At 41.7% G+C, this 24234-nt stretch overlaps 1 protein-coding gene across 12 annotated transcripts in view; it reads right to left on the reverse strand.

Moving 5' to 3' along the window:
• Positions 1-16525, reverse strand: part of LOC109891417 (ral GTPase-activating protein subunit beta) — a 55980-nt gene extending 39455 nt beyond the window's left edge. For 4 of the 12 annotated variants that reach the window (XM_020483932.2, XM_020483934.2, XM_020483933.2 and 1 more), the window contains exons 1-10: positions 16343-16524; positions 8788-9001; positions 5787-5989; positions 5111-5280; positions 4463-4649; positions 4075-4206; positions 3320-3501; positions 2872-2919; positions 1973-2053; positions 1589-1645 (exon numbers count right to left, since the gene is read on the reverse strand). In XM_020483932.2, the coding sequence (XP_020339521.1) occupies positions 1589-1645; positions 1973-2053; positions 2872-2919; positions 3320-3501; positions 4075-4206; positions 4463-4649; positions 5111-5280; positions 5787-5989; positions 8788-8964 (1237 nt within the window). In that variant the 5' untranslated portion in view covers positions 8965-9001; positions 16343-16524. Of the gene's footprint in view, positions 1-1588; positions 1646-1972; positions 2054-2871; positions 2920-3319; positions 3502-4074; positions 4207-4462; positions 4650-5110; positions 5281-5786; positions 5990-8787; positions 9002-11482; positions 11696-16342 lie in introns of those variants that run through there. The other 8 variants (XM_020483944.2, XM_020483939.2, XM_020483943.2 and 5 more) reach the window with 5 other exon arrangements.
• Positions 16526-24234: the final 7709 nt, after the last annotated feature.

Genomic DNA, 24234 nt, shown 5'->3' on the forward strand with positions numbered 1-24234 from the left:
GGATACCAGATCAAAATGCACAAGCCATGTGATGTGGATATGTCTTCTTTGCAGGGGGATACTCACCACAGATAAGGAACAATGAACAAAAAAAAACACAGAAATAAGTATACACATATTTTAAGAGAAAACCCCACACCACAATAGATCGAGCAAGTTTCCCAATGTCACATTTTAGCTTCATAACCTTGGTGCGGCTAAACGGACAATTTTGATTGACAACACTACTTATTCAGATGCTTGGCTCAGTCTGTCAAAACAGATACATACATACATGCATATACTTATTGTCCACACTGACACAGTAAACTCAGGCATTGATTGGGTGAGTGCTTCACATTACCACATGGATCAGACCCTCTAAACCTATTCCTGCAATTTTCAGTGAAGCCCCAAAACAATTTATAGGTAAACTGGGTTTCTGTATAGCACTTTGTGACATCTGCTGATGTAAAAAAGGCTTTATAAATATATTTGATTGATTGGCATCTTTCACAGAATTCAGTGTTGATGATGCAACATGGTGCACTAAACTGCTGCAGATGCTAATTGGACTGTATGGTCCGTTTAGTGGGTTTGCTAGCTAAGCTAACAAGGATGTTTTGTTTTTTTAAACACAAGTCTTGAAGCAACTTGACATACATTGCCATGGTGATGCCGCCACACACACACTACACAATGTCTCTCCAAACAGGCCATGGAAGAGGACAACCCTTTTCCCAACCAATTATCTCGAGTATAAGTTTCAAAGTTGATCAAATCTATTTTGTGGTTGATAAGGTACGATATGAGCAGGTTTGATTGAAACAGTCATACCTTGCTATATCATCCATTATGCAATTCTACTGACAGAATCATGAAAGGCTGCTTCAATTCAAGTGTTACTAAAATACTACAATAATAGTCAAAGCGAGGGTTATTACGAATAGGCCAATGCTGCAAATTGTGTAAGCTTTTCTACTACTAGCCTATATAGAAAGGCCCAAAATACAGGGGTAGGGAAGTGAGGTTTTCCGGATTGAGACAGTTTGTTACTGCTGTCCTGAAAGTGATTATGGATTCAATTGTTTGACACAGCAGCTTAAAAAGGGCATTTCCACCACTTTTCAACCTCTTAATTATCATCTCCAGCACCAAACCAGTGTTCACATGTGATACCAGCACGTTTCTAAGTGATTAAAAAGATATGGTCCTAAAAAAAACAAGGTTCTCTGTGACATCACAGTGTGATGTAAAAGAATTGTGATTTTCAAAACCGGCAACAAGTTTGTTTGCTCTCCACATCACTGAGAATCTAATAGATTCACTGTGAAAATCACAGTTTAAAATGTTTAAACTTTTTATGATGTCCTCGGTTAGAACTTTTGGTAACTTTATATTAGTTTCTACAGAAGCGCAATTTTCACATACGTTGACACTAGTATTGACCTGGAGATAATGAAAAGTTTAAAAGTGGTTGCGTTGCCCTTTAAGTGCATGCACCAGCTACTTTCACCACACAAATCAGCTTTTTGCCAACCCCAGCAAATCCATCAAAATGTATTCAGCTCCCTTTATGATTGTTTGGGAGCAGACAACTACAGAGTACCATAGGAGGGAATGGAATGAAGCCTTTCTCGGAAATTGTTCCTAGACACGGCGGCACCTGAGGGAAAGAAAGTGGTCAAAGTACAGCCTGGAATATCAGAATGCCGACCAACCAACCATGACAACATTCACCTGTTCTTTTTGGCAAGTGGACACGGCCATCGATCAAAATAAAGAATCAAAAACAGTTTTGGCAGTTTCTCATTCTGAAACAGTGAATGTTTTTTTCCTTCATAGATGTCTACGAGTATGTTGTTTTTCATGACAGGAAATGTGACACCTTTTTGTCTTATGCCCAAACACCGTTATAGGAAATCCTGTTTGATATGTAAATAGACCCTTGTGCAATGTTAATGATTGGGTTAGGTCCGGTTTAGTATTGTACCTAGAGAGGGAAGTCTGTCACGTATATTGCTCCTAGGAGAAACTGTCACTCCTGACGGGGAGAGAGACACTAGTGCCGTTTCTGGGGAAGAAGAAGAAACTAGAACAATATTTTTTTTTTAAAGAACAGGAAAATGACAAAAAAGCTGAAACACAAAATGTAGGTTTAGTTGTTGGGCCAAATTATCGTTCAACGAGTTATAGTAGGTATTTATTAAAGACATTCTGTGTTTGTGTACTGTAACACAATTGTCCACATAGCTAATAAATGGTCTGTGATTTTCAAAATGAGCGTCTACTACTACTACTATTAACCAAAAGATACATTTGAAGTAGTGTTGCAAGCTAGAAACAATGCATGTGCTCCAGTTTCTTTAAACATGGGGATGTCAAGAGATTTAGGGAAGTATATACTCTGCGTGACAGTGCTTCGATAAAGTATAGGGCCAAAATGCAGAGAGGTCTGCTTGATTTGAGAAGTACAAACATGGTTGAAGTCTAAGACTGTTGGGAGGTGTAGACCAGGGCAGTCCAACCATGTTCCTGGAGAGTTACACTCCTGGTAAGGGTTGGAATGAAAACCTACAGGACGGTAGCTCTCCAGGAACAGGGTTGGAGAGCCCTGGTGTAGCACAATGGGCACAAGGCAGTAGAGAAATGAAAGGAGAAAATTATAATAAAAAGCTCTTTTCAATTGAAAATGGCTGGTTCTTGTTGAAAAGCCAGTAAAAAAGATAGGACAAGGTGGTGGGTCAACCCATTTACAAAAGCCTTTAGTCGTTGCTGGTCATAAAATCAAGGTGTTACTAAGTCAAATGACATCTTTCCATGATCAACGTCAACAAAATCAGAGCCCTTCCACCCTTCATTTGAATGACAAAGACACAGTTTATTAAGTACCATAAGAGGGCAGTTTCTCTCGAATCTCTCTCTTTGCGACCCCGACACCTAGAGGGGAGGAAATATGTACATGATCTCTTGGTTAGAAGTGCTCCAGCAATAACATGACAACTTGATCTGAAGGGATTGGATCGGTGGAAGAAATATAGCAAAATCTCCAGCTAGCCTGTCAGCGAACAAGATGGAACTACTATCATACCTATACAATTTTTAAGGACCCATATTCAGAAATCGTCTCGGAGTAAGGAATGCTGATCTGGAAACAGGTCCCCCCCCCTGTCGATGTCATCTTATTATGATATATAAGGGAAAACCTGATCCTAGATCAGCACTCCTACTCTGAGACGCTTTGTGAATATGGGCCCAGATCTACAGTACATTAATTGCCAAAGTCAAATGTAACAGTATGAAGAAAAAGCACCGCTAAGGTGAGATAAGGTAGTCTTACCCAGGAAGGCATCCACCAGGCAACTGACCCCCCTCATGGCCCTGAAAAAGATCTGGGGCAGCTGCTTGAGGCAGGGGTGATGCTGGATCACCTCCTGGGGCACGCCGGTCACCCCCAGCAGCTGCTCCTGGAATTTTGGCGTGGAGCTGACTGTCAAAGGGCTGCTGAGGTCCACCGGGTTACTGCAAGAGAAGGAGCAGGGACTTTTAACGTTGGGGTGAAAAAATGGGTCCTGAGCATGTTATTTCTCTCCACAACCCAGCCACGAGAGCGTAACAGTTAAATTGATGTAGCCTCACTACAATATTTTCCCAGATCAATTTCTTAGATCATCTGGGGGTGCAGTCTAAAATCATTTTCTTGTACCTTTGGTTAAAAATACAAATAAAATAAAGTGTGAGGTCCATCCAGTATGATCAGGTAATAATTTGTTATTCTTATCATTTACTTTAAATAATAGGTATTTTCTTAAAACTGCATTGTTGGTTAGAGCCTGTAAGTAAGCATTTCACTGTAAGGTCTCTACACCTGTATTCAGCGCATGTGACATAAAATGTGATGTTTGACGTTCTTCACCAAAAGAGAACAAACAGTGTGATCCGTCTCAGATGATGATCCAAAAGTCATCCCAGTATTATTTTATTATACTAAAATGAGGTCATCGGGGAGTATTTATACTGAACCCAGTCCAGGTGTAACAGTAATAACTACCAATCTGTGATACAGACCCAGAGAGCTAGCTGTGTGGAACTCACCTCAGCATGTGCAGAAAGCGGAACCAGGTCTGAGCCACACAGTCGTTGTCCATCTCAATAGGGATGAGGTTGGCGTCCTCCTCTAGGACTTTGAACGGAGGGAAGGACGGACCGTAGGTGAACCGTAACAGTCTGTACCAAAACAGAACATTTACGTTACACATTTACACCTTCCATTTCATTCATTTCTTATCTGAACATTAACAAACATTTAATATCTAGAATGGACTGCTGAGAGAAAATGACTCCTGCCTGTAATCCAACTAGTTTGTCCTACCTGAACTTGAGCACTCACATTAGTTTCAAAACGTTACGTCCTACTGAACGGGACCCATATGTGTTTGAGCGCTGCGCTTAAACAAAAGCCTACAAACACAGGGTTGGCTACCTGGAAGTGAGAGCAGCGATGACCTTGCTCCACTGCTCCACCACGGGCGGGTGGTGCCTCCAGTTGGCCAGCATCTCCCTGGCCGTCTTCCAGTAGGGCGGTGTGGGGAAGCAGCGTGTGCAGGCCATGAACCACACCTCAAACAGAACGCTGATCAGCTTCTCAGCCAGTTTCTCCGCAATCCCACCTGAGAGAGATGGGGGATGGGGACCAGGGGTTAGTAACTTTGAATAGGAAGAATGGGTGAATACTCATCATCCAAAATTTCTAGGTGTTCTGGGTGCATAAAATAGCATATAAGAAAGAACAACGTGTCTTCATTTGGAACTAAATAGTCATGTTAGCAACAAAGTCAAAATCAAATGTTAGTCAAAGCCAAAATCATTATGGGACAAATCCTAACATCTACCTATTAGTTATGCATTGATATCAATGGAAGACCAAGTAGAAATTTGACTTGGTGGATGTGAGAAGTTCCTCATGACACTACGAAAAGTAGCAAAGGCTGCTTTCACAAAGGCAGCCCAATTCGGATATTTTTCCACTAATTGACCAATCAGATCAGATGTTGACGATAATTGGGCAAAAGATCAGAATTGGGCTGCCTGTGTAAAGGCAGCCTAATTGCATCTGTTCTGATGGACAGACCTCCAACAGTGGGCGGGGCTAGCAGAGTGTCATTGATGCGCAGCAGGAAGAGCAGCAACACCTCCCAGGTCTCCCGGGCCATGCCGCTGCCCGACTCCCTGGCCAGCTTCAACACTGCAGTCAGCACCTGTTGGCACAAGCGGAAGTGCATGGGGCTGTAGTGCTCCGGCCTGAGAGAGGAGGGAGGGAATAGAGTGAGTTAAAGACCACTTTTATAAAGAGAAGTCTGTAATAAACACTCCATTGACCATTCCCTCTTCCATACTCCCGTTCTCTCCAAGCCTTGCAGTTTGCTTTGATGAAATAATGGAGGGTATCTATCCCTATTTAAAATTACCATTTTGCATAAGCAATGTACTGCAACTTAGAGGTTGGAGCCTTAAGGTCAAGACGTTGTAATGTAGAACATTACATAAGATACCCCATAGTTAGCGGCTAGCTAGAGCGGAGACACACAGTTAGCGGCTAGCTAGAGCGGAGATACACAGCTAGAATGGAGACACACAGCTAGCGGCTAGCTAGAGCGGAGACACACAGCTAGAGTGGAGACACACAGCTAGAGTGGAGACACACAGCTAGAGTGGAGACACACAGCTAGAGTGGAGACACACAGCTAGAGCGTAGACAGACAGTTAGCAGCTAAATAGAACGTAGACAACAGACACACTGCATGTACCTGGGCATGAAGAGGTTGTAGAGGTGTTTGAGGATGGTCTGCACGTAGAGGTTGGGCTCCTTGACGATGGGCTGGGGGATGGAGTCGCGAGGAGTGATCAGCGCCATGATCCAGTCCGTGTAGACGTCCACGCACAGCTTGACCGTGTCCCCGTCCAGAGGCAGAGTCAGGCCGTAGCACAGCACCTCCATCGTCCACTTCACCTGTCAATCACAGAGAACTATGCTGTTAGAAAGAGGTGGATACACAGGGACAAGCTGGACAGTCAGATGTCAGTGATTGCTGAATACACGGGGACAGTCAGATGTCAGTGATTGCTGAATACACGGGGACAGTCAGATGTCAGTGATTGCTGAATACACGGGGACAGTCAGATGTCAGTGATTGCTGAATACACGGGGACAGTCAGATGTCAGTGATTGCTGAATACACGGGGACAGTCAGATGTCAGTGATTGCTGAATAGACGGGGACAGTCAGATGTCAGTGATTGCTGAATAGACGGGGACAGTCAGATGTCAGTGATTGCTGAATAGACGGGGACAGTCAGATGTCAGTGATTGCTGAATAGACGGGGACAGTCAGATGTCAGTGATTGCTGAATAGACGGGGACAAGATGGATGAATGTTTTATCACTTGAAAGTGAATCAAAATAACAATGGCCTATTTGTGCATTGAGTTAAAAAGAAAAGTGTTTAGGCCTAATTATGATGATTGTTGTGAAATGAAATCATTTCAAACACAGGGGTAAAGGGATGGGTCATCTAACTTTGAAAGGTAGGTGAAGTAGAGCCTGGTGGAACCAGCCTTGCTGTGTTCACCATTCAATATCACGTCACATGTCAAAACAGGAAGGTGAACACAGCTGTTTGGCTGGTTCCACCACGCTATGTGAACTATCAATTTATCTACCAAATACAGTATTATCCTAAAATACTACCATCTCAGAAATGGGATAGTTGTACAAAACACAAGCCCTATAGGCCATTACTGTGTGAGTTGCACTCACAGAGCCCAGCGCTATGTTAAGAGAATTATCAGGCAAACTAAAACAAGGAGGAATGACAAGGAGGCACTTAGTAAGGGCATGCGTACATTCTTTGGCAGACGGCTTACATTTTTCCTTCGTCTGGCCCTATTACAATCAAGCCTTATCTAAATGGCTACTGGGACAGGGACTGGCTCAAGGAGCCGTAGTCCACTGGGGTGAAGTAACAGTCAATAAAGTTGCAGAGGTTGAATGCCCCAGGGGGACACACAGGAAATCCTCTCAATGTTATCAGGCGAGCCCAGAGACCTGGGGCTGTCCGAGCTACAAGGCTAACATGAGGAGGAAGTGAGCAGTACAGACAAAAAAAAATGGGGACAAAAGCCAAAGACAATTTTTCACCCAGCAACAAATCAGAGAGAGAATAGATTTGAAAACACAATGGAATGTAGAGGGGGAGGTGTGTGTTTCAGTCAAGTGTGCAGTTATAAACAGAAGGGAGAAAAAATAAATTAAAACGTTCCATTCACCAGGAGGTAGTTTCTAATGTGCAGGTGACCGTTCAGCCTCCTTGGTTTTGTAAAAATAAGGGACAGAAAAAGCCTAGCCCATCAAGGGCGTGTAAGGGTCATGTAGCTTATGTTCTGCCTATTTCCTCAAAAACAATGTCAGAGGAACTTGGCACTAAAGAGAGAAGAAACTTTTACGTTTCAATAGAATAATGAATGAAGTGGACCTTGACAATACCATCACCATACTTACAGCAAAAAATATATACTAAAAATATACTACCTTAGAAAGTCATACGTATTCTAACTTGACTTTCTATTCCCCTTGAATGTAAACACTGCAACACTTGGGCCACGTCAAGTCAAATCTCAGCCTACAGGGAGGAGTGTGGTGGTACTAGAACAACAACCTCTCTCTCAACATCAGTAAGACCAAGGAGCTGATCATGGACTACAGGAAAAAGAGGGGGGCAAGCACCCCCCCCCATCCACATTCCTCGGTGTCCATATCACTGAAGTAATTCAAATGGTCCAAACACGAGCACAGTAGTGAAGAAGACATGACAGTGCCTCTTCTCCCCCCTCGGGAGGTTGAAAAGTCTTTAAAAGGTTCTACAGCTGCACCATTGAGAGCATATTGACTGGCTGAATCACTGCCTAGTGCAGCGATAGCACCGTCTTTGATCGCATGGTGCTAGAGTGTGGTGGGGACAGACCAGTACATTACTGGGGCCGAGCTCCCTGCCATCCAGGACAACTATATCAGGTGGTGTGGTAGGAAAGCCCGGAAGATCATTAGACTTAACCACTCAAGTCAGACTATTCCATCTGCTTCCGCAAGGCAAGCGGTACCGGTGCATCAAGTCTGGCACCAACAGGCTCTTGAACAGCTTCTATCCCAAGCAATAATACTGACAAATAGCTACACAGACTACCTGAATCAATCTTGCATCCTCATTGACATTTTTATTTTTGTCTCTACGCACACTCACAGGGCCCTACACACTCACACAACATGCACGTACATTTATACTGACTCTACACACACCCACTCACATATAAACAGAGTAGCAGCAGCTTGTCTTATATCCTGATGCCTAGTCACTTTACCCCTACACATATCTACGTCCATCACTCCAGTATCCCTGCACATTGTTAATATGGTATTGGAACTGACCCTGTATATAGTATGCTTACCCCTACACATATCTACCTCCATCACTCCAGTATCCCTGCACATTGTTAATATGGTATTGGAACTGACCCTGTATATAGTATGCTTACTTATTGTGTCCTTCATACCTCTTCTCATTTCTCATATTTATTTCTAGTAACACATTGATATTGATTATTGCATTGCTGGGTTTTGAGTTTGCAACAAAGGCATTTCACTGTACTTTTGCATGCATGAGACATTAAAACTTGAAACTAAGTTTTCACCCTTATGGCTTAGTTACACCGATCCGATTCAGTTCTGCCAAAACACCTGTGCTGTTTTGCCTACCTCTTTGTCGGTCTTGAGCAGGCTGTCAGAGGACGGAGTGCCCAGGGTCACCCCCAGGGGTTTAACCACTGCATTGGCCACATCGCGCCCAACTGCCGGAGGGTACGAGTGAAGGACACTCAGGTGGCCCTGGTCGCTCTGCACCACCAGGTGCAAAGACCTCCACTCCGAGTACATGGTGATGGCGTTCTCTTCTACTGGGTCCGATTGCTACCTGTGTATACAGAGAGGGGTTGAGTCAGAATAACTACAGAGTGGACTGATGGCTCCAGCCTGAAGCAGACTTGGTTGTAGCTGTTTGTAACTTGAATAAAACATCCATAACTATTACATATAATGAACAAAATATAAAAATGCAACATGCAACTATTCCAAGGATTTTACTGAGTTACAGTTCATAAGGTAATCAGTCAATTGAAATATATTCATTAAGCCCTAATCTATGGATTTCACATGGGTGGGCAAACAGTGCATTCAGAAAGTAAAAGGCACATGACAGCCCACTTGGAGTTTGCCAAAAGGCACCTTAAGACTCTCAGACCATGAGAAACAAGATTCTCTGGTCTGGTGAAACCAGGATTGAACTCTTTGGCCTGAATGCCAAGGGTCACGTCTGGAGGAAACCTGGCACCATCCCTACGGTGAAGCATGGTGGTGGCAGCGTCATGCTGTGGGGATGGTTTTCAGCAGCAGGGACTGGGAGACTCGTAAGGATGAGGGAAAGAGGAACAAAGCAAAGTACAGAGAGATCCTTGATGAAAACCTGCTCCAGAGTGCTCAGGACCTCAGACTGGGGCGATGGTTCACCCGCCAACAGAACAACAACCCTAAGCACACAGCAAAGACAACGCAGAAGTGGCTTCAGGAAAAGTCTCTGAATCTTCTTGAGTGGCCCAGCCAGAGCCTGGACTTGAACCCAATCGAACATCTCTGGAGAGACCTGAAAATAGCTGTGCAGCAACGCTCCCCATCCAACCTGACAGAGCTTGAGAGGATCTGCAGAGAAGAATGTGAGAAACTCCCCAAATACTGGTGTGCCAAGCTTGTAGCATCATACCCAAGAAGACTTGAGGCTAGAGTCTCTGCCAAGGGTGCTTCAACAAAGTACTGAGTAAAGGGTCTAAATACTTATACAAAATGTACATAAGTTTACCAAAAATTTAAAAAACCTGTTTTCACTTTATCATTATGGGGTATTGTGTGTAGATTGAGGGGGGAAAATGATCTAATCCATTTTAGAATAAGGCTGGAACAAAATGTAGAAAAAGTCAAGGGGTCTGAATACTTTCCAAATGACCTTTTCATGTAGCTTGAAGTCAACATATGTCAAAGGCGAACTATGCGTGATAAGGCACATTTGAAGTAGACTAACGCTGTGCATAGGCGCTAGATATATAACAAGTTGACATTGAACTGAAGAGAGCCTCGGACTGTTATTTCCAGAATGATCTGAATGGAATGCTGACAGAAAGGGCTTCACTGAGTGCCAAAATCACACTTGAACTCGACTGACCACCTGCACTGACTCTCCACACATGGACTCACGCAGATATACAGTACACTCATCCACACACACCACAAGTGCTGCTACCAGACTCTTACATTATGCATTATTTAGCAATAATAATAAAACACTTTGCCCTCCAATCCCCGAAACACATAAAAATGTGACTATAAATTGAGTTAAAAGCTTCCGAGAAAATGTTTATTCTATTATGCCATTTACTTTATGTTCGTATTCTTATCTACTATTATGGCATTGTTGAGAAGGAACCTGCGAGTAACCATTTTATTGGATGGTACCATGTGTATCCTGTACAGACCACTAATACAAGGAACATCAAACATTCAGGCTGTGCAGCCAATACGCTCTAGTCTAGAGCACTCGGTTAAACTGTGTTTGAGAGAGTTTTTAAACTCTCTAAATGGTTATAATGAGAGAGAATTATATTGTTGTTGCAATACACTATCATCTTAAAATTGACATGTCAAATTATTTTGCCATTTTCAGTTATTGTATATTGTGCTAATTTCCTTAAATGCGGACAGTTTGTGTTACTATCTTACACAAGCTTGCATTTTCACCCCCATACAAATTGAGTGGAATTACACATGCTTTTTACCTCAGATTGCTGACCAAAAGTTTATAGTCATCATGACATAAAATGCTGACCAGACCGCACACGTGCGTTGATTTTGTGGCCCCACACCAGACGCGATCAGGACACGCAGGTTGAAATATCAACAAACTCTGAACCAATTATATTAATTTGGGGACAGGTCAAAAAGCATTAAAAATGTATGGTAATATAGCTAGCTAGCTTGCTGTGGCTATTGTCCTGGGATATAAACATTGGGTTGTTATTTTCCCTGACATGCACAAAGTGCTCTACCCCGACAATTAATAATAAGGGTTCTTCTTATTCATCTTTGGGCTTTATATGGTGGTTGGCAACCAACTTTAAGGTGCATTACCGACAACCGACTGGCCTGAAGTGTAGACCTCAGTTTCTTTCAATCACCCATGTGGGTATATGCTCCTAAAAAAACAATGAGGAGAAGCATGACTTGTAGCGCATCGAGTGTCACAAAGTGTCACGCAGAGTTAATGAAATGGCACGGACAATTCGGGGTGGTCGCTCTATAAAAAGTTGCTGGCCACACACCAATACATGGATTTGACGGTCAAACTTACACTTAAAACAGCAGTCAACGGTTGTCACTGTGGAGATCCTGTGCCGCGTCATGATTATTTTAAGTTAACAGAAAAAGTAGTCTGTTCCCTTTTCCGTGATGGCAGCCTCTTGAAATCAACATTGGACATTCCAAAATACGTATTTATGTCACACCCTGATCTGTTTCACCTGTCTTTGTGCTAGTCTCGACCATCTTCCCCATATCCTGTTTTATTTATACCCGTGTTCTCCGTTTGTCTGTTGCCAGTTCGTCTTGTCAGGTCTTACCAGCGTGCTTTCCGGTCTTCCTTTTTCTCAAGTTCTGTTTCCTAGTTGTTTTCCCGGTTCTGACTATTCTGCCTGCCCTGACCCCGAGCCTGCCTGCTGTCCTGTACCTGCCTGACTCTGACCTGATCATGAACCCCTGCCTGCCCTGACCCCAAGCCTGCCTGCAGTCCTGTACCTGCCTGACTGACCTGATCATGAACCCCTGCCTGTCCTCAACCTGCCCTTTGCCTGCCCCGTGTTTACAATAAATATCTGAGAACTGTACTATCCGCCTCCTGTGTCTGCATATCCTGAGTCGTGATAATATAAGCCTTCTACAAGATCTCAGCTAACCAACCATGCATAGGTTATTCTAAGTTTCTGTGTGGCCTTTGAAAAGTGTTAAACAGCAATACACCCCAAACATCTGCCCCCTGTTCTACTGATTTCAGCGTAATGTCAAAGGAAAGGGTTAACAAAAATATTGTTGCATTACACTTACCATGTTGGTGAACCACTTGACTCAAAATGCCTTGTCAACAGGAAGCAGCCACAGCGTCATTTTCAACTTAAGTTTTAAGAATATAAATTGAATTTTCCTTGCGAAGCAGAGTCCCCACTTTAAATCTTTGACAAATGCATTATTTTTATTATTAGGAACACGACTCCTCTTACAGCATTTAAGCTAGAAATGCCACTTAAACATGTAGACTGGTCTGGATTGAGTTTCTTACATACATTTTTTTAAATATACTTTTTAAACTATTAAACGTTGTCCATCTTCATCCACGTTCATGGGACTTTTTTCAACATTCTAAATCTCCCTATTGTGACATCACTTCCAACATTCTATTCACTGATGCAATTTTTTGACACAAGTCTGAAACTTTGACCACTTTATCAACAACTTAGACAAAAAGTTAGAGGGTATGACATCTTGGTCTACTTCCCTTCTATTCAAATCTGAAATCTGAACAGAATTATCTGGTACCAATAAAACGTTAGTTGTTTTAGTAACCGCATCAACATTTTCTGTAACTTTTTATACAAATCTGAAATCGGAACGGAATAGTTTGTTACCAATAAAATGTCACAATAAGGTACCGAGCATTCTATTTTCTTACTTGGGGGCAAAGAGACCCTCAGCTCCGCTAAAACCATTGACAACTGCGTGCCAGAAATTAGATGGCTATATCCAAAACTTGTTTGGTTTGCTTGCCATCCATAGTGGTGATGACAGTAGTCCCTGACAACTTTAGCAGGATGATGTCTTGCACATTCATCTTCTGCCCATCCTACCATTCCAGTGTTTAATTGCTATATTGTAATTACTTTTCCATCATGGCCTATTTATTGCCGTACCTCTCTTATCCTACCTCATTTGCACATGCTGTATGTAGATTTGTCTACTGTATTATTGACTGTATGTTTGTTTATTCCATGTGTAACTGTGTTGTTGTATGTGTCGAACTGCTTTGCTTTATCTTGGCCAGGTCGCAGTTGCAAGTGAGAATTTGTTCTCAACTAGCCTACCTGGTTAAATAAAGGTGAAATAAAATAAATAAATGTCTAGCTCTTTCCAAAAAGCCTAATGATGAAGCAAGCCAAAATGGATCTGGCTGCCCTCACATACCTGAAAATACATGATCAATTGATGTCAGCACAATAAATGTTTGTCTGGAGCTTCATGAAATGAGTTTCCATGGCCAAGCAGCCGCACACAAGCCTAAGATCACAATGTGCAATGTAAAGATTTGGCTGGTGTGGTGTAAAGCTCGCCACCATTAAGACTCTGGAGCAGTGGAAACGCATTCCCTGGGGTGATGAATCAAGCTTCACCATCTGGCAGTCGGGGTGGGGGGCAACGCCATGATAATGCCCCAGATTTTGGAATGAGATGTTCGACGAACAGGTGACCACATTTTGTCCATGTCGTGTAGTTGTCAATGGTTTTAGCAGAGCTGGGGGTCTCCCCCCCCACACACACACAAACTGCCATGTTGACCACTACCCCAAAAAGTCAGACAAAGTGTATGGAAGCTTCTTCTACTTCTATGCTTTCCAAATCAGAAAGCCAAACATGAATAGCTTCTACCAATTAAGAGTTAGAGCAGATTTAGTCAACCATTAACTGCTTTCATTAGATGCAGTGTCAGAAGCTAGCAGATTCATTAGCGACCAACAACCACAAATTACAATAAATCTACACCACATTTTGAAGTTCACTTTCCTTGCTTTGTCTAACACTATCATGAATGTAGAAAATAGGTTTTGTGGGTCAGACTACAGCATTTATTTATAGCACAAATGTTTGTTAGCATGTTTCTCACACTGGCTTTAGTCATGAGGAAGCATGCCTGCCAAGGCAACTGCAGGGCGGTAGGGTGACTCAGAGGGAGACAACTTCTTCATAGCAACAACGGTAGTTTAGACACTGACCACAACTACTTACTAGAACACAACCTACCAGTACTGGCCACAACCACACAACTACTTATCACAATTAATGAACCGCACAGCTACTTATCAAAACTACTGACCACACAACTAATGATCACAATCACAACTAATGACCACAACTACTGACCACAAAGCCTACTTATCACAAAGCCTACTTATCACAAAGCCTATTTATCACAAAGCCTACTTATCACAACTACTAACCACAGTGACTGGCCACTACCACAACTAATGAAACATCTTACCAAAACGACTGACCAACAAAACTAATGACCACAACAACTGACCATGTCCATACTGTAGGGCCTAAAGAACCAGCAACACAACTACTGCTCTGCACTAGCTCTGGTCCTGGTTGTAGCTAGCTAGCTCTGGTTCATACCAGCTTTGACCTAGCTCTGGTCTGCACTATAAATTACAACAACTTAAATATGCCTACATTTGCATATAATACAATTATTGTTGGAGGGTCAATCTTGAATCTTTCAAGTATGAAACACCAAACCAACTTTCACAGGTTATCCTATTCTATCAACCAACATTTTCATCTAAAGCGAGTCACTACCATTACTACTGCAGACACTACCACTACTATAAGTTATTTAAAAACCATACAACCTTTAAAACAAGCTAGCAAGTACACCACATTTTCTTCAGAAAATTGACTTTTTAGTGATCCCTGTTAGCCTAACAGTCTATTAGATAGACCTACTGATAGCTTTCAGTAGGTCTACATACGAAGCTATCCTCCCCTAGTTTTTCACCTACCACAAAAATACATTTAAAGAGCTGGCATCACTAGATGCACCAGCATCTCCACAGATAACCTAAAACATTATTATCACTACATCATTGTTAAACTAAAATCAAAACTTAATTTACCCTGAACGTTTTACAAAACTAAATCGTGCATTTATTTATCTGAAACCCACATAATTAAGTGTTTGTCCACATAATCCTACTTTTGAATTCCCATTTTGTGACAGATGGCTGTGTCCTATGCCTTCCTTCTTTCAGTTCACACGCAATAACCATAGCTTAGACATTTTTGTGATCTAACTGCCACACAACCCAAAGTAATAAGGTTGATATAGTAGTCTATTAAAGTAACGAGGACCAATTATTTTACTACATTTAACGTTGACTATATGTAACTGCTTTGCTTTAAATAAACATCTTCCATGACCACCAAAACACGTGTAAAGAGCAACTTTACTTGTAAAGTTACCATCTAGTTTCCAACGGTATTGTACTAAATTAGGTTAAAAAAAAAAAAACGGGCGAATCAGTCAACAAAAGTGCTGCGATGGATTTATTTTGATGATATACCAAAAATCACCAAAACGGATTTGCCCTGCCTACTAATACACCTTTGCAAGCGCCAAGGAGTGGACTGGAGACACGCACTGTTCAGGTGCACAGCCGTAAAAGTTCATCACGCAGTAAAAAGTATTATTGAAAATGATAGAAGACATGCACAGCAATAACTTAGTGCACATTTACATTTAGAGATAGCTTGATATTGGCTAGGTCAGCCTAAAAACGAACTAGTTGTAAGTAAAACATTAACTAGCCAACAGAATGTGTTATGACTCAAGGTTGTTGGCCAGCTAGTTGGGCAAAATCTAATTAATCTATGTACAAAAATAAAATTAAAAAGCCTGACAACTACATGATAAACTTCGAGAAATCAGTCTCAGATTGAACAAGCCACACACACTGGCTGTTTTGTTCAACTACTAACGATAGCTAACTGGCTGGCTAGCACAGAAACGGTCAGGTCAAACTAGCTCTGGTTCAGGCAGGAAAGTCCAGTTAGCTAACTGGAAAGTCTCCATGTAATGGAACATTAACGCGTTAGTTGGTTTACAAAATAAGCATTACTTATGGCATGTAGCTAGCATAGTCGAAACTGCACAGAAAGCATGGCTAACTTGGCTAGTATAGGCAACTTAGTACGCTGTCACAACCCGTAGACACAGGAAAGCTGGCTAGTAAGCAAGTTTGAACCAACTAGCAAAGCTAACGTGTGAAGCGGTGTGAACTCGATTCCCTTGTCTCACTGTTATTTTGTAGGCCGCATTAGCTAGATAGTTGGCTAAGCTAGTTAGTGAAAACAAGACCAAGACAGCTGGCTATGTGTTGCTATTTACCTGTGTCAGAGGGAAAGACTGTCATATCAACCGTCCGTATTCTCAGCAAACTTTACAGTGCAAACGAGGATATAGCAGAACCATATTTGAAGTAAATCAACATCCAGTGACAAGCATAGCTACATTTGCACCGACGTCATCCGGCTGACGGCTAGCCTGACCACTGAACTGTGTCGGTCACACATCTCATGACTTTAAAAAAGCTTGGGGGGGAAAAGGAAGGTTGTTGGAATAATAAAAAAAAACTTCTCAGAATGTGCACAATATTTTACACAAGAAAAATAAAGAATCTTAGAATCGACAGTTTAATAACGTTTCTCAAAACAGTTTAATTATGAGCTGTGTAGCCCTTTAAATGTACCCGTTCATAATATTATTCAGCTCAACTGCGCCCTCTATTGGATTTGAACAGTCCACGATGAAAAGGATCTAAGAAGTGAAATAAGGAAATATGCTATCGAAGAAGAAAGGGAAACTAGGGAATTAGGAAAGGAAATGAAGCACACAAAGGATATGAGGAAAGGAAGCACACAAAGTATATGAGGAAAGGAGAAACATTTGCTAGAAAATAACAGGAAAGGGAGCTAGAAAAGACAAGAGAAGTGTGAGAAGCTTGGAATCATTGAAAACTCAAAAAATAAAGAAAAAAATAACTTCACAAATAAAATAAGATTATCTCAATGTTAGTTGTTTTACCATTGATGTCCGCTGAGGTTTTTCGTAGAACACAGCGAGGTTTTTTTTGTGTTCCCTCCCGAGTTCCCATTAGCTCAGGAAGTGTCATAGTTCAGGTCAATGTTCAGTGCAAAACACCACAGTGGGAATATGTGTTAAAACAGCGCACAGTAAGTGGATCTTTTGTATTTGTCATATTAATTTGTGGTGATATGAAAGTATTTTTTCATAGGATTCCAAGACCATATTGCAGTTAGACAGAGCGTCGGGACAGTTGTAGCCTTCACATTGGCTGCGCTGTGGGCAATGGTTCAAACGAGAACCCAATGATTGTATGGCCTTGGGTTCTCGAGAGCTATATAAGTGCCATGGCTTAACTACGCTACATGCCCAAAAGTATGTGGAGACCTGCTAGTAGAACATCTCATTCCAAAATCATGGGCATTAATATGGAGTTGGTCCCCGCTTTGCTGCTATAACAGCCTCCACTCCTCTGGGAAGTCTTTTCACTAGATGTTGGAACATTTCTGCTGGGACTTGCTTACATTCAGCCACGAGCATTAATGACGTTGTGCACTGATGTTGGGTGATTAGACCTGGCTCGCAGTCGGTGTTCCAATTAAGGTGTTCGATGGGGTTGAGGTCAGGGCTCTGTGCAGGCCAGTCAAGTTCTTCCACACTGATCTCGATAAACCAATTCTGTATTTCTGTACCCTCTCTTATGATCAAAAAGAGCTTCTAGATATCATGACAGCGATTACTAACCCTGTACTGGAAGAAGATTTTTCCTTTAACAAGTCAGACGCAAAGGATTTACTCCAGACACCCGATAAGGCCCTCATCCCCATCATTCGCAGGAGAAAGAGACAGAGATATCGGGGGCGTAGGTCTGGGTGCCTTGTGAGAATCCAACAGTGAGTGGGTAATCTGCCTTTACCATAGGTCCTATTTGTCAACGTACAGTCATTGGATAATAAAATAGATTAACTATGAGCACGTCAATCCTACCAATGGGAACCTCTTATGGATCAGACCCTTTTTTAAAATTTTCACCTAAAATGACATACCCAAATCTAACGCCTGTAGCTAAGGACTCAAAGCAAGGATATGCATATTATCTATACCATTTGAAAGGAAACACTTTGAAGTTTGTGGAAATGTGAAACTAATGTAGGAGAATATAACACATTAGATCTGGTAAAAGATAATACAAGAAAAAAACATGCGCTTTCTTTCCTCCATTTTTTGTTTCATCATCTTTGTAATGCAAGAGAAAGGCCACAATGCATTATTCCAGCTTATGTGCAATTTAGAATGTGGCCACTAGATGGCAGCAGTATATCCTGAAAGTTTTAGACTGATTCAATGAACCATTCTATTTCTGTTCAAAATGTTGTATCAAGTCTGCCCAAATGTGCCTAATTGGTTAATTAATGCATTTTCAAGTTCATAACTGTGCTCCTTCCTCAAACAATAGCATGGTATTATCTTAGTTTAATAGCTACTGTAAATTGGACAGTGCAGTTAGATTAACAAGAATTTAAGCTTTCTACCAATATCAGATATGTCTATGTCCTTGGAAATGTTCTAGTTACTTACAACCTCATGCTAATCACATTAGTGCACGTTAGCTCAACCGTCCCATGGGGGGGGGGGGGCCCATAGATACAACACTGGTCCTGACTGGTTGCATCACTGCCTGGTATGGCCTCCCGACGGCAAGGCACTACAGAGAGTACTGCGTACGGCCTAGTACATCACTGGGGCCAAGCTTCTTGCAATCCAGGACCTCTATACCTGGCGGTGTCAGAGGACACCTCTCTTCTACCGCACGTCAAGTGGTACCGGAGCGCCAAGTTTAGATCCAAAAGACTTCTTAACAGCTTCTACCCCCAAGCCATAAGACTCCTGAACAGCTAATCAAATAGCTACCCAGACTATTTGCATTGACCCCCCACCCCCACACACACACATGCTGCTGCTATTCTCTGTTTATTATCTATGCGTAGTCACTTTAACTCTACCTACATGTACATCAAATGTATTTATTTTTATATAGCCCTTCGTACATCAGCTGATATCTCAAAGTGCTGTACAGAAACCCAGCCTAAAACCCCAAACAGCAAGCAATGCAGGTGTAGAAGCACGGTGGCTAGGAAAAACTCCCTAGAAAGGCCAAAACCTAGGAAGAAACCTAGAGAGGAACCAGGCTATGTGGGGTGGCCAGTCCTCTTCTGGCTGTGCCGGGTGGAGATTATAACAGAACATGGCCAAGATGTTCAAATGTTCATAAATGACCAGCATGGTCGTATAATAATAAGGCAGAACAGTTGAAACTGGAGCAGCAGCACGGTCAGATGGACTGGGGACAGCAAGGAGTCATCATGTCAGGTAGTCCTGGGGCATGGTCCTAGGGCTCAGGTCCTCCGAGAGAGAGAAAGAAAGAGAGCATATGTGGGGTGGCCAGTCCTCTTCTGGCTGTGCCGGGTGGAGATTATAACAGAACATGGCCAAGATGTCTCTGTACTTTGTAGTTCCAACATATTACCTCAATTTCCTCAACTAACCGGTGCCCCCAGCACATTGACTCTGTACCGGTGCACCTCTATATAGCCTCGCTATTGTTACTTTACTGCTGCTCTTTAATTATTAGTCAATTTAATTTTCGATTTTTTTACTTAACACTTATTTTTCTTAAAACTGTATTGTTGGTTAAGGGCTTGTAAAGTAAGCAATTCACTGTAAGGTGTTGTATTTGGTTCATGTGACAAATACAATTTGGAAAGTGCCTTCCCCAAACTGTTGCCACAAAGTTGGAAGTACAGAGTCATCTAGAATGTAATTGTACGCTGTAGAATTAAGATTTCCCTTCACTAGAACTAAGAGGCCTAGCCCCAACCATGAAAAACAGCCCCAGACCATTATTCCTCCTTCTCCAAACTTTACAGTTGACACTATGCATTTAGGCAGGTAGGGTACTCCTGGCATCCGCCAAACCCAGATTTGTTCGTCAGACTACCAGATGGTGAAGTGTGATTCATCACTACAGAGAACACGTTTCCACTGCTCCAGAGTCCAATGGCGGCGAGCTTTACACCACACCAGCCAACATTTGGCATGGCGCATGGTGATCTTAGGCTTGTGTGCGGCTGCTCAGTCATGGAAACCCATTCTATGAAGCTCCTGACGAACAGTTATTGTGCTGACGTTGCTTCCAGAGGTAGTTTGGAACTCGGTAGTGAGTGTTGCATCCGAGGACAGATGATTTTTACGCGCTACATGCTTCAGCACTCTGCTCCTAGATGTTTCCACCTCACAATAACAGCACTTACAGTTGACCTGGGCAGCTCCAGCAGGGCAGAAATTTGATAAACTAACTTGTTGGAAAGGTGGCATCCTATTTAGGTGCCATGTTGAAAGTCACTGAGCTCTACAGTAAGGCCATTCTACTGCCAATGTTTGTCTATGGAGATTGCATGGCTCTATGCTAGATTTTATACACCTGTCAGAAATGGGTGTGGCTGAAATAGACAAATCCACTGATTTTCAAGAGGTGTCCACATACATTTTGTATCCATAGTGTATGTACAACACCAGCAACTGAGCAGTTATGACCTCCTTTCATAATGTTATACTCAAATCATTAGCAGGATCTGGCTGCACATTCCACAGCATGTCAGGTTCACTGTTTTAATGTAAACATTTACATTTATTACGATCCCCATTAGCAGACGACAATGGTGACAGCTAGTCTTACTGGGATCCGAGACATAACAAAAAATGCATTACAGACAAAAGACTTGACAATGTTCATACATTTAAAAGTGTGTGTGTGTGTGTGTGTACATCTATCAGTTACACATACATGTCAGTATATACACACAACAAGTAATATACACACAATGTGATGCAATAACATAGAGATACAGTTCAAATAAGATCAAGACCATAAACTATATTAGTTTCAACCCATAAACAGGTAGCCTAGTATTACCCGACCGATTACCGCTGCAGAATGTAAGCCCACAAGACTTCTAGACGGTTGTACAAGGTTACTATCGGGGTGTAATTCCCCTGAATTTCATTCTACTGATACATGTTTTCATTATATTCTGATCTATGTTATAAAAAGTCAGGTATTGTAATTTGATTTGGCCTTTGTGGGGTATTGGGATATCAATAGATCAACATGATCTTTAATTAGATACAGTATGCCAGAGTTCTATTTGCTGGGTATGTCATCCTCCTTGTATAAACATTCTCATGGACATTCTCGGTTCTTTATTATCTTTCACTGTTTTAACCAAATAAAATGTAATAATACACATATTAGAAATCACCCTGTAAGACCATCTGTAACCAGGAGATGGCGCCATGCACACACAAACCTATTTTAATTTGATTGAACCTTTATTTATCTAAGCAAGTCAGTTTAAGAACACATTCTTATTTACAATGATGGCCTACCAAAAGGCCTCCTGCGGGGATGCTGGGATGGGATAAAATAAACATTTAATTCAAATATAGCGCAAAATACACATCAAACAACACACATCACCAATAGTCAAAAGGAGATGAGTGCTCACTGCAGGTGGAGACAACTGTTCATTATGGCTTGTCCACATCATAACATAAGACCACACAGTTCAGTTGTTTTGTTGGACACAGAAACCAGTGCTTAGTCAAGTTGTCTTGAAGTGGACTTTTGATGTGGTAAAAAGCCTATCAACTTCTTGTGTAATTTCCAAAGATGGAATCTCAGTTACCTAATGTTGTTATGGATGGTGTAGCTCATGCAATAAGCAGGTCACCAAAGATCTAGATCTTGTCTACATAGACCATTCAACAAAATGCAATATCCCATATAACCCTGTTGACCTTGTGTTGTTGGTCCTTGTCCCCAAACAGGGACATAACTACATTTGATTTGTAGGAGCACATTGTAGTTGAACCCGTCAAAGACAGAGAATCAGATTTGGTCCTGTATGCCCTTGGGTGTATTCTGGTGATGGGCAGGCACGTGAAGGGTTAAAGGCTTGTCATATAAATCAAGTGGAATCACTTCAGAGGTGGAAAGATGCATGATGCTGACTGTCCGGGAGGCACAGTTTAACCATTTAACACGGCAGTCAATGTCCATTGTTTTAAAGAAATACCCAAATGTTGCATTAAAACAATACGGTGCTCTGTATAACATTGTGTTGGGGTCACAGTAAACGTAGAATAGAAGATGATTATCCACATCAGTGAGCTGGAAATGGTTTCCCTTAGGAAGATTAAAAATACATTGATCAATTATGACTGTGTGACACAATACAGCTACATCCCCATTCAAATGCATTGTTGGGACGAACTCCAACACACACAAATCCAGTTTCAAAATGGCTTGTGTTTATAGTTGGTTTCATTCAGTTGTTTCAGCTCATTTTTTTATTTATCCTTTATTTTACCAGGTAAGTTGAGTGAGAACACATTCTCATTTACAGCAACAACCGGGGGAATAGTTACAGGGGAGAGGAGGGGAGATGAATGAGACAATTGTGTTAAAAAAATGTTTATTAAGTACTAGTTAAGTAAGTTAAGAACAAATTCTTATTTACAATGACAGCCTACACCGGCCAAACCTATTGGGCCCCCAATAGACCGCTGCACCACTCGGGAGCTCAAAGCAGGGATGATTAGGTGACCATGATGGTATGATTGGGAATTTAGCCAGGGCACCCGGGTTAACACCCCTACTCTTACAATAAGTGCCATGGGATCTTTAGTAACCACAGAGTCAGGACACCCGTTTAACATCCCATCCAAAAGACAGCACCCTACACAGGGCAATGTCCCCAATCACTGCCCTGGGGCAGTGGGATATTGAGAGAGAGACCTGTCATCTTTTAGATCGCATTCAAAATGACAGTTATCGGAGTGGACATGCAGATCAAAGGTTGACAAAGAGGAAATATGAGCTATTTTAAAGACATGACTTCTACGTAGATGTTTTGATGACATGTCATGACACAAGATGTGTCCTATCCTATTGGTTCGTTCACTAGTTCAATCTGTTTTCTTTATGTCAAATGGACTTTTTTCTGTTTTTCCAATTACTCTGTTCTTCATGTTCTGTTTATATAGCTAGTCTCATCCCCTTCCCCCTCCCATTACGCATTTAAAAGCTATTCTAATCATCCATAATTGATCAGTGTTTTCAATTATGCACTACTTTTCTCACTGTCATTATTAAAGGGTTGCTCTTAAGGGTTGAATATGTCCAGCGCTGTTTTTTCCATATTTCATTGTACTGTAAAAAGACAGATCTGTCTTGCTGCACTGTAAAGAGGCAATTCCTCTGTATATCATTTTTTTTATGTCAAGGCTCCTATTTGCCTATTTTCCTCATTTGGTGATTTAGCAAGTTATCCAAAGTGATGTATAGTGAGGAACTTGGCCTAGTTATGCTGTTGCCTAACCTCAATAAGCCAATGTTGGTACAATTCAACTGGTACAATTCAACAACAATTCAAATCATCTCTATAATTATATACTTCAGAATGAATAACCACTGGATCAACCAACATTCTGTGGAAAGCATTGACTGACATGCCTAAGTAATGTAATATCAAAAGTACCTTTATAACATTGGGTACATTACAATGTTCATTGAATACGCACTCTCAGCCATGAAACCATGCATTTAGTGGTCTTTCATTGCTGATGGAAACTTTGTGAAACTGGTTCTTGTCTCCCACACCTTAGTTCTGTGTGAGTTTATATTGCTTGTCTCTTAGAGGGGACACTCCCTCCCCAAACCATTTCTCTCAACACACCTCATTTCCAGAATATCCTCATTCTCCCCTCCCAGATGTGGCTCTTAGGCCACGTCTGAAACCTATGGTGGTATGGAGAAATGACTTCCTCCATGACAGATAGTCATAACAGCCATGAAACCTAGCGGTCAAACAGGGAAATGGTCCCAATTATTTTTGCAACATTAATTTTTCCATAGGGGATTTTAGAATTACTTCATTTAAGGTGTGTGATTCGTGTAAGCTTACCCTGGCTTGGTAACCATGTCTCTCGGACAAGGTAACTTTTATAAATATATTTGCCTGTAATCCCCCCCCAAACCTCCACATTTCTCTACGCAAACTCTTGGCAACAAGTAGCATGGATATTAGCAAGTAAAGGCAAATAGAATAACTAGTAAATATTCTAGCCTCTGTAGT

This window comes from Oncorhynchus kisutch, linkage group LG5 (assembly GCF_002021735.2).
Source record: "Oncorhynchus kisutch isolate 150728-3 linkage group LG5, Okis_V2, whole genome shotgun sequence".
Taxonomy (NCBI): Eukaryota; Metazoa; Chordata; class Actinopteri; order Salmoniformes; family Salmonidae; genus Oncorhynchus; species Oncorhynchus kisutch.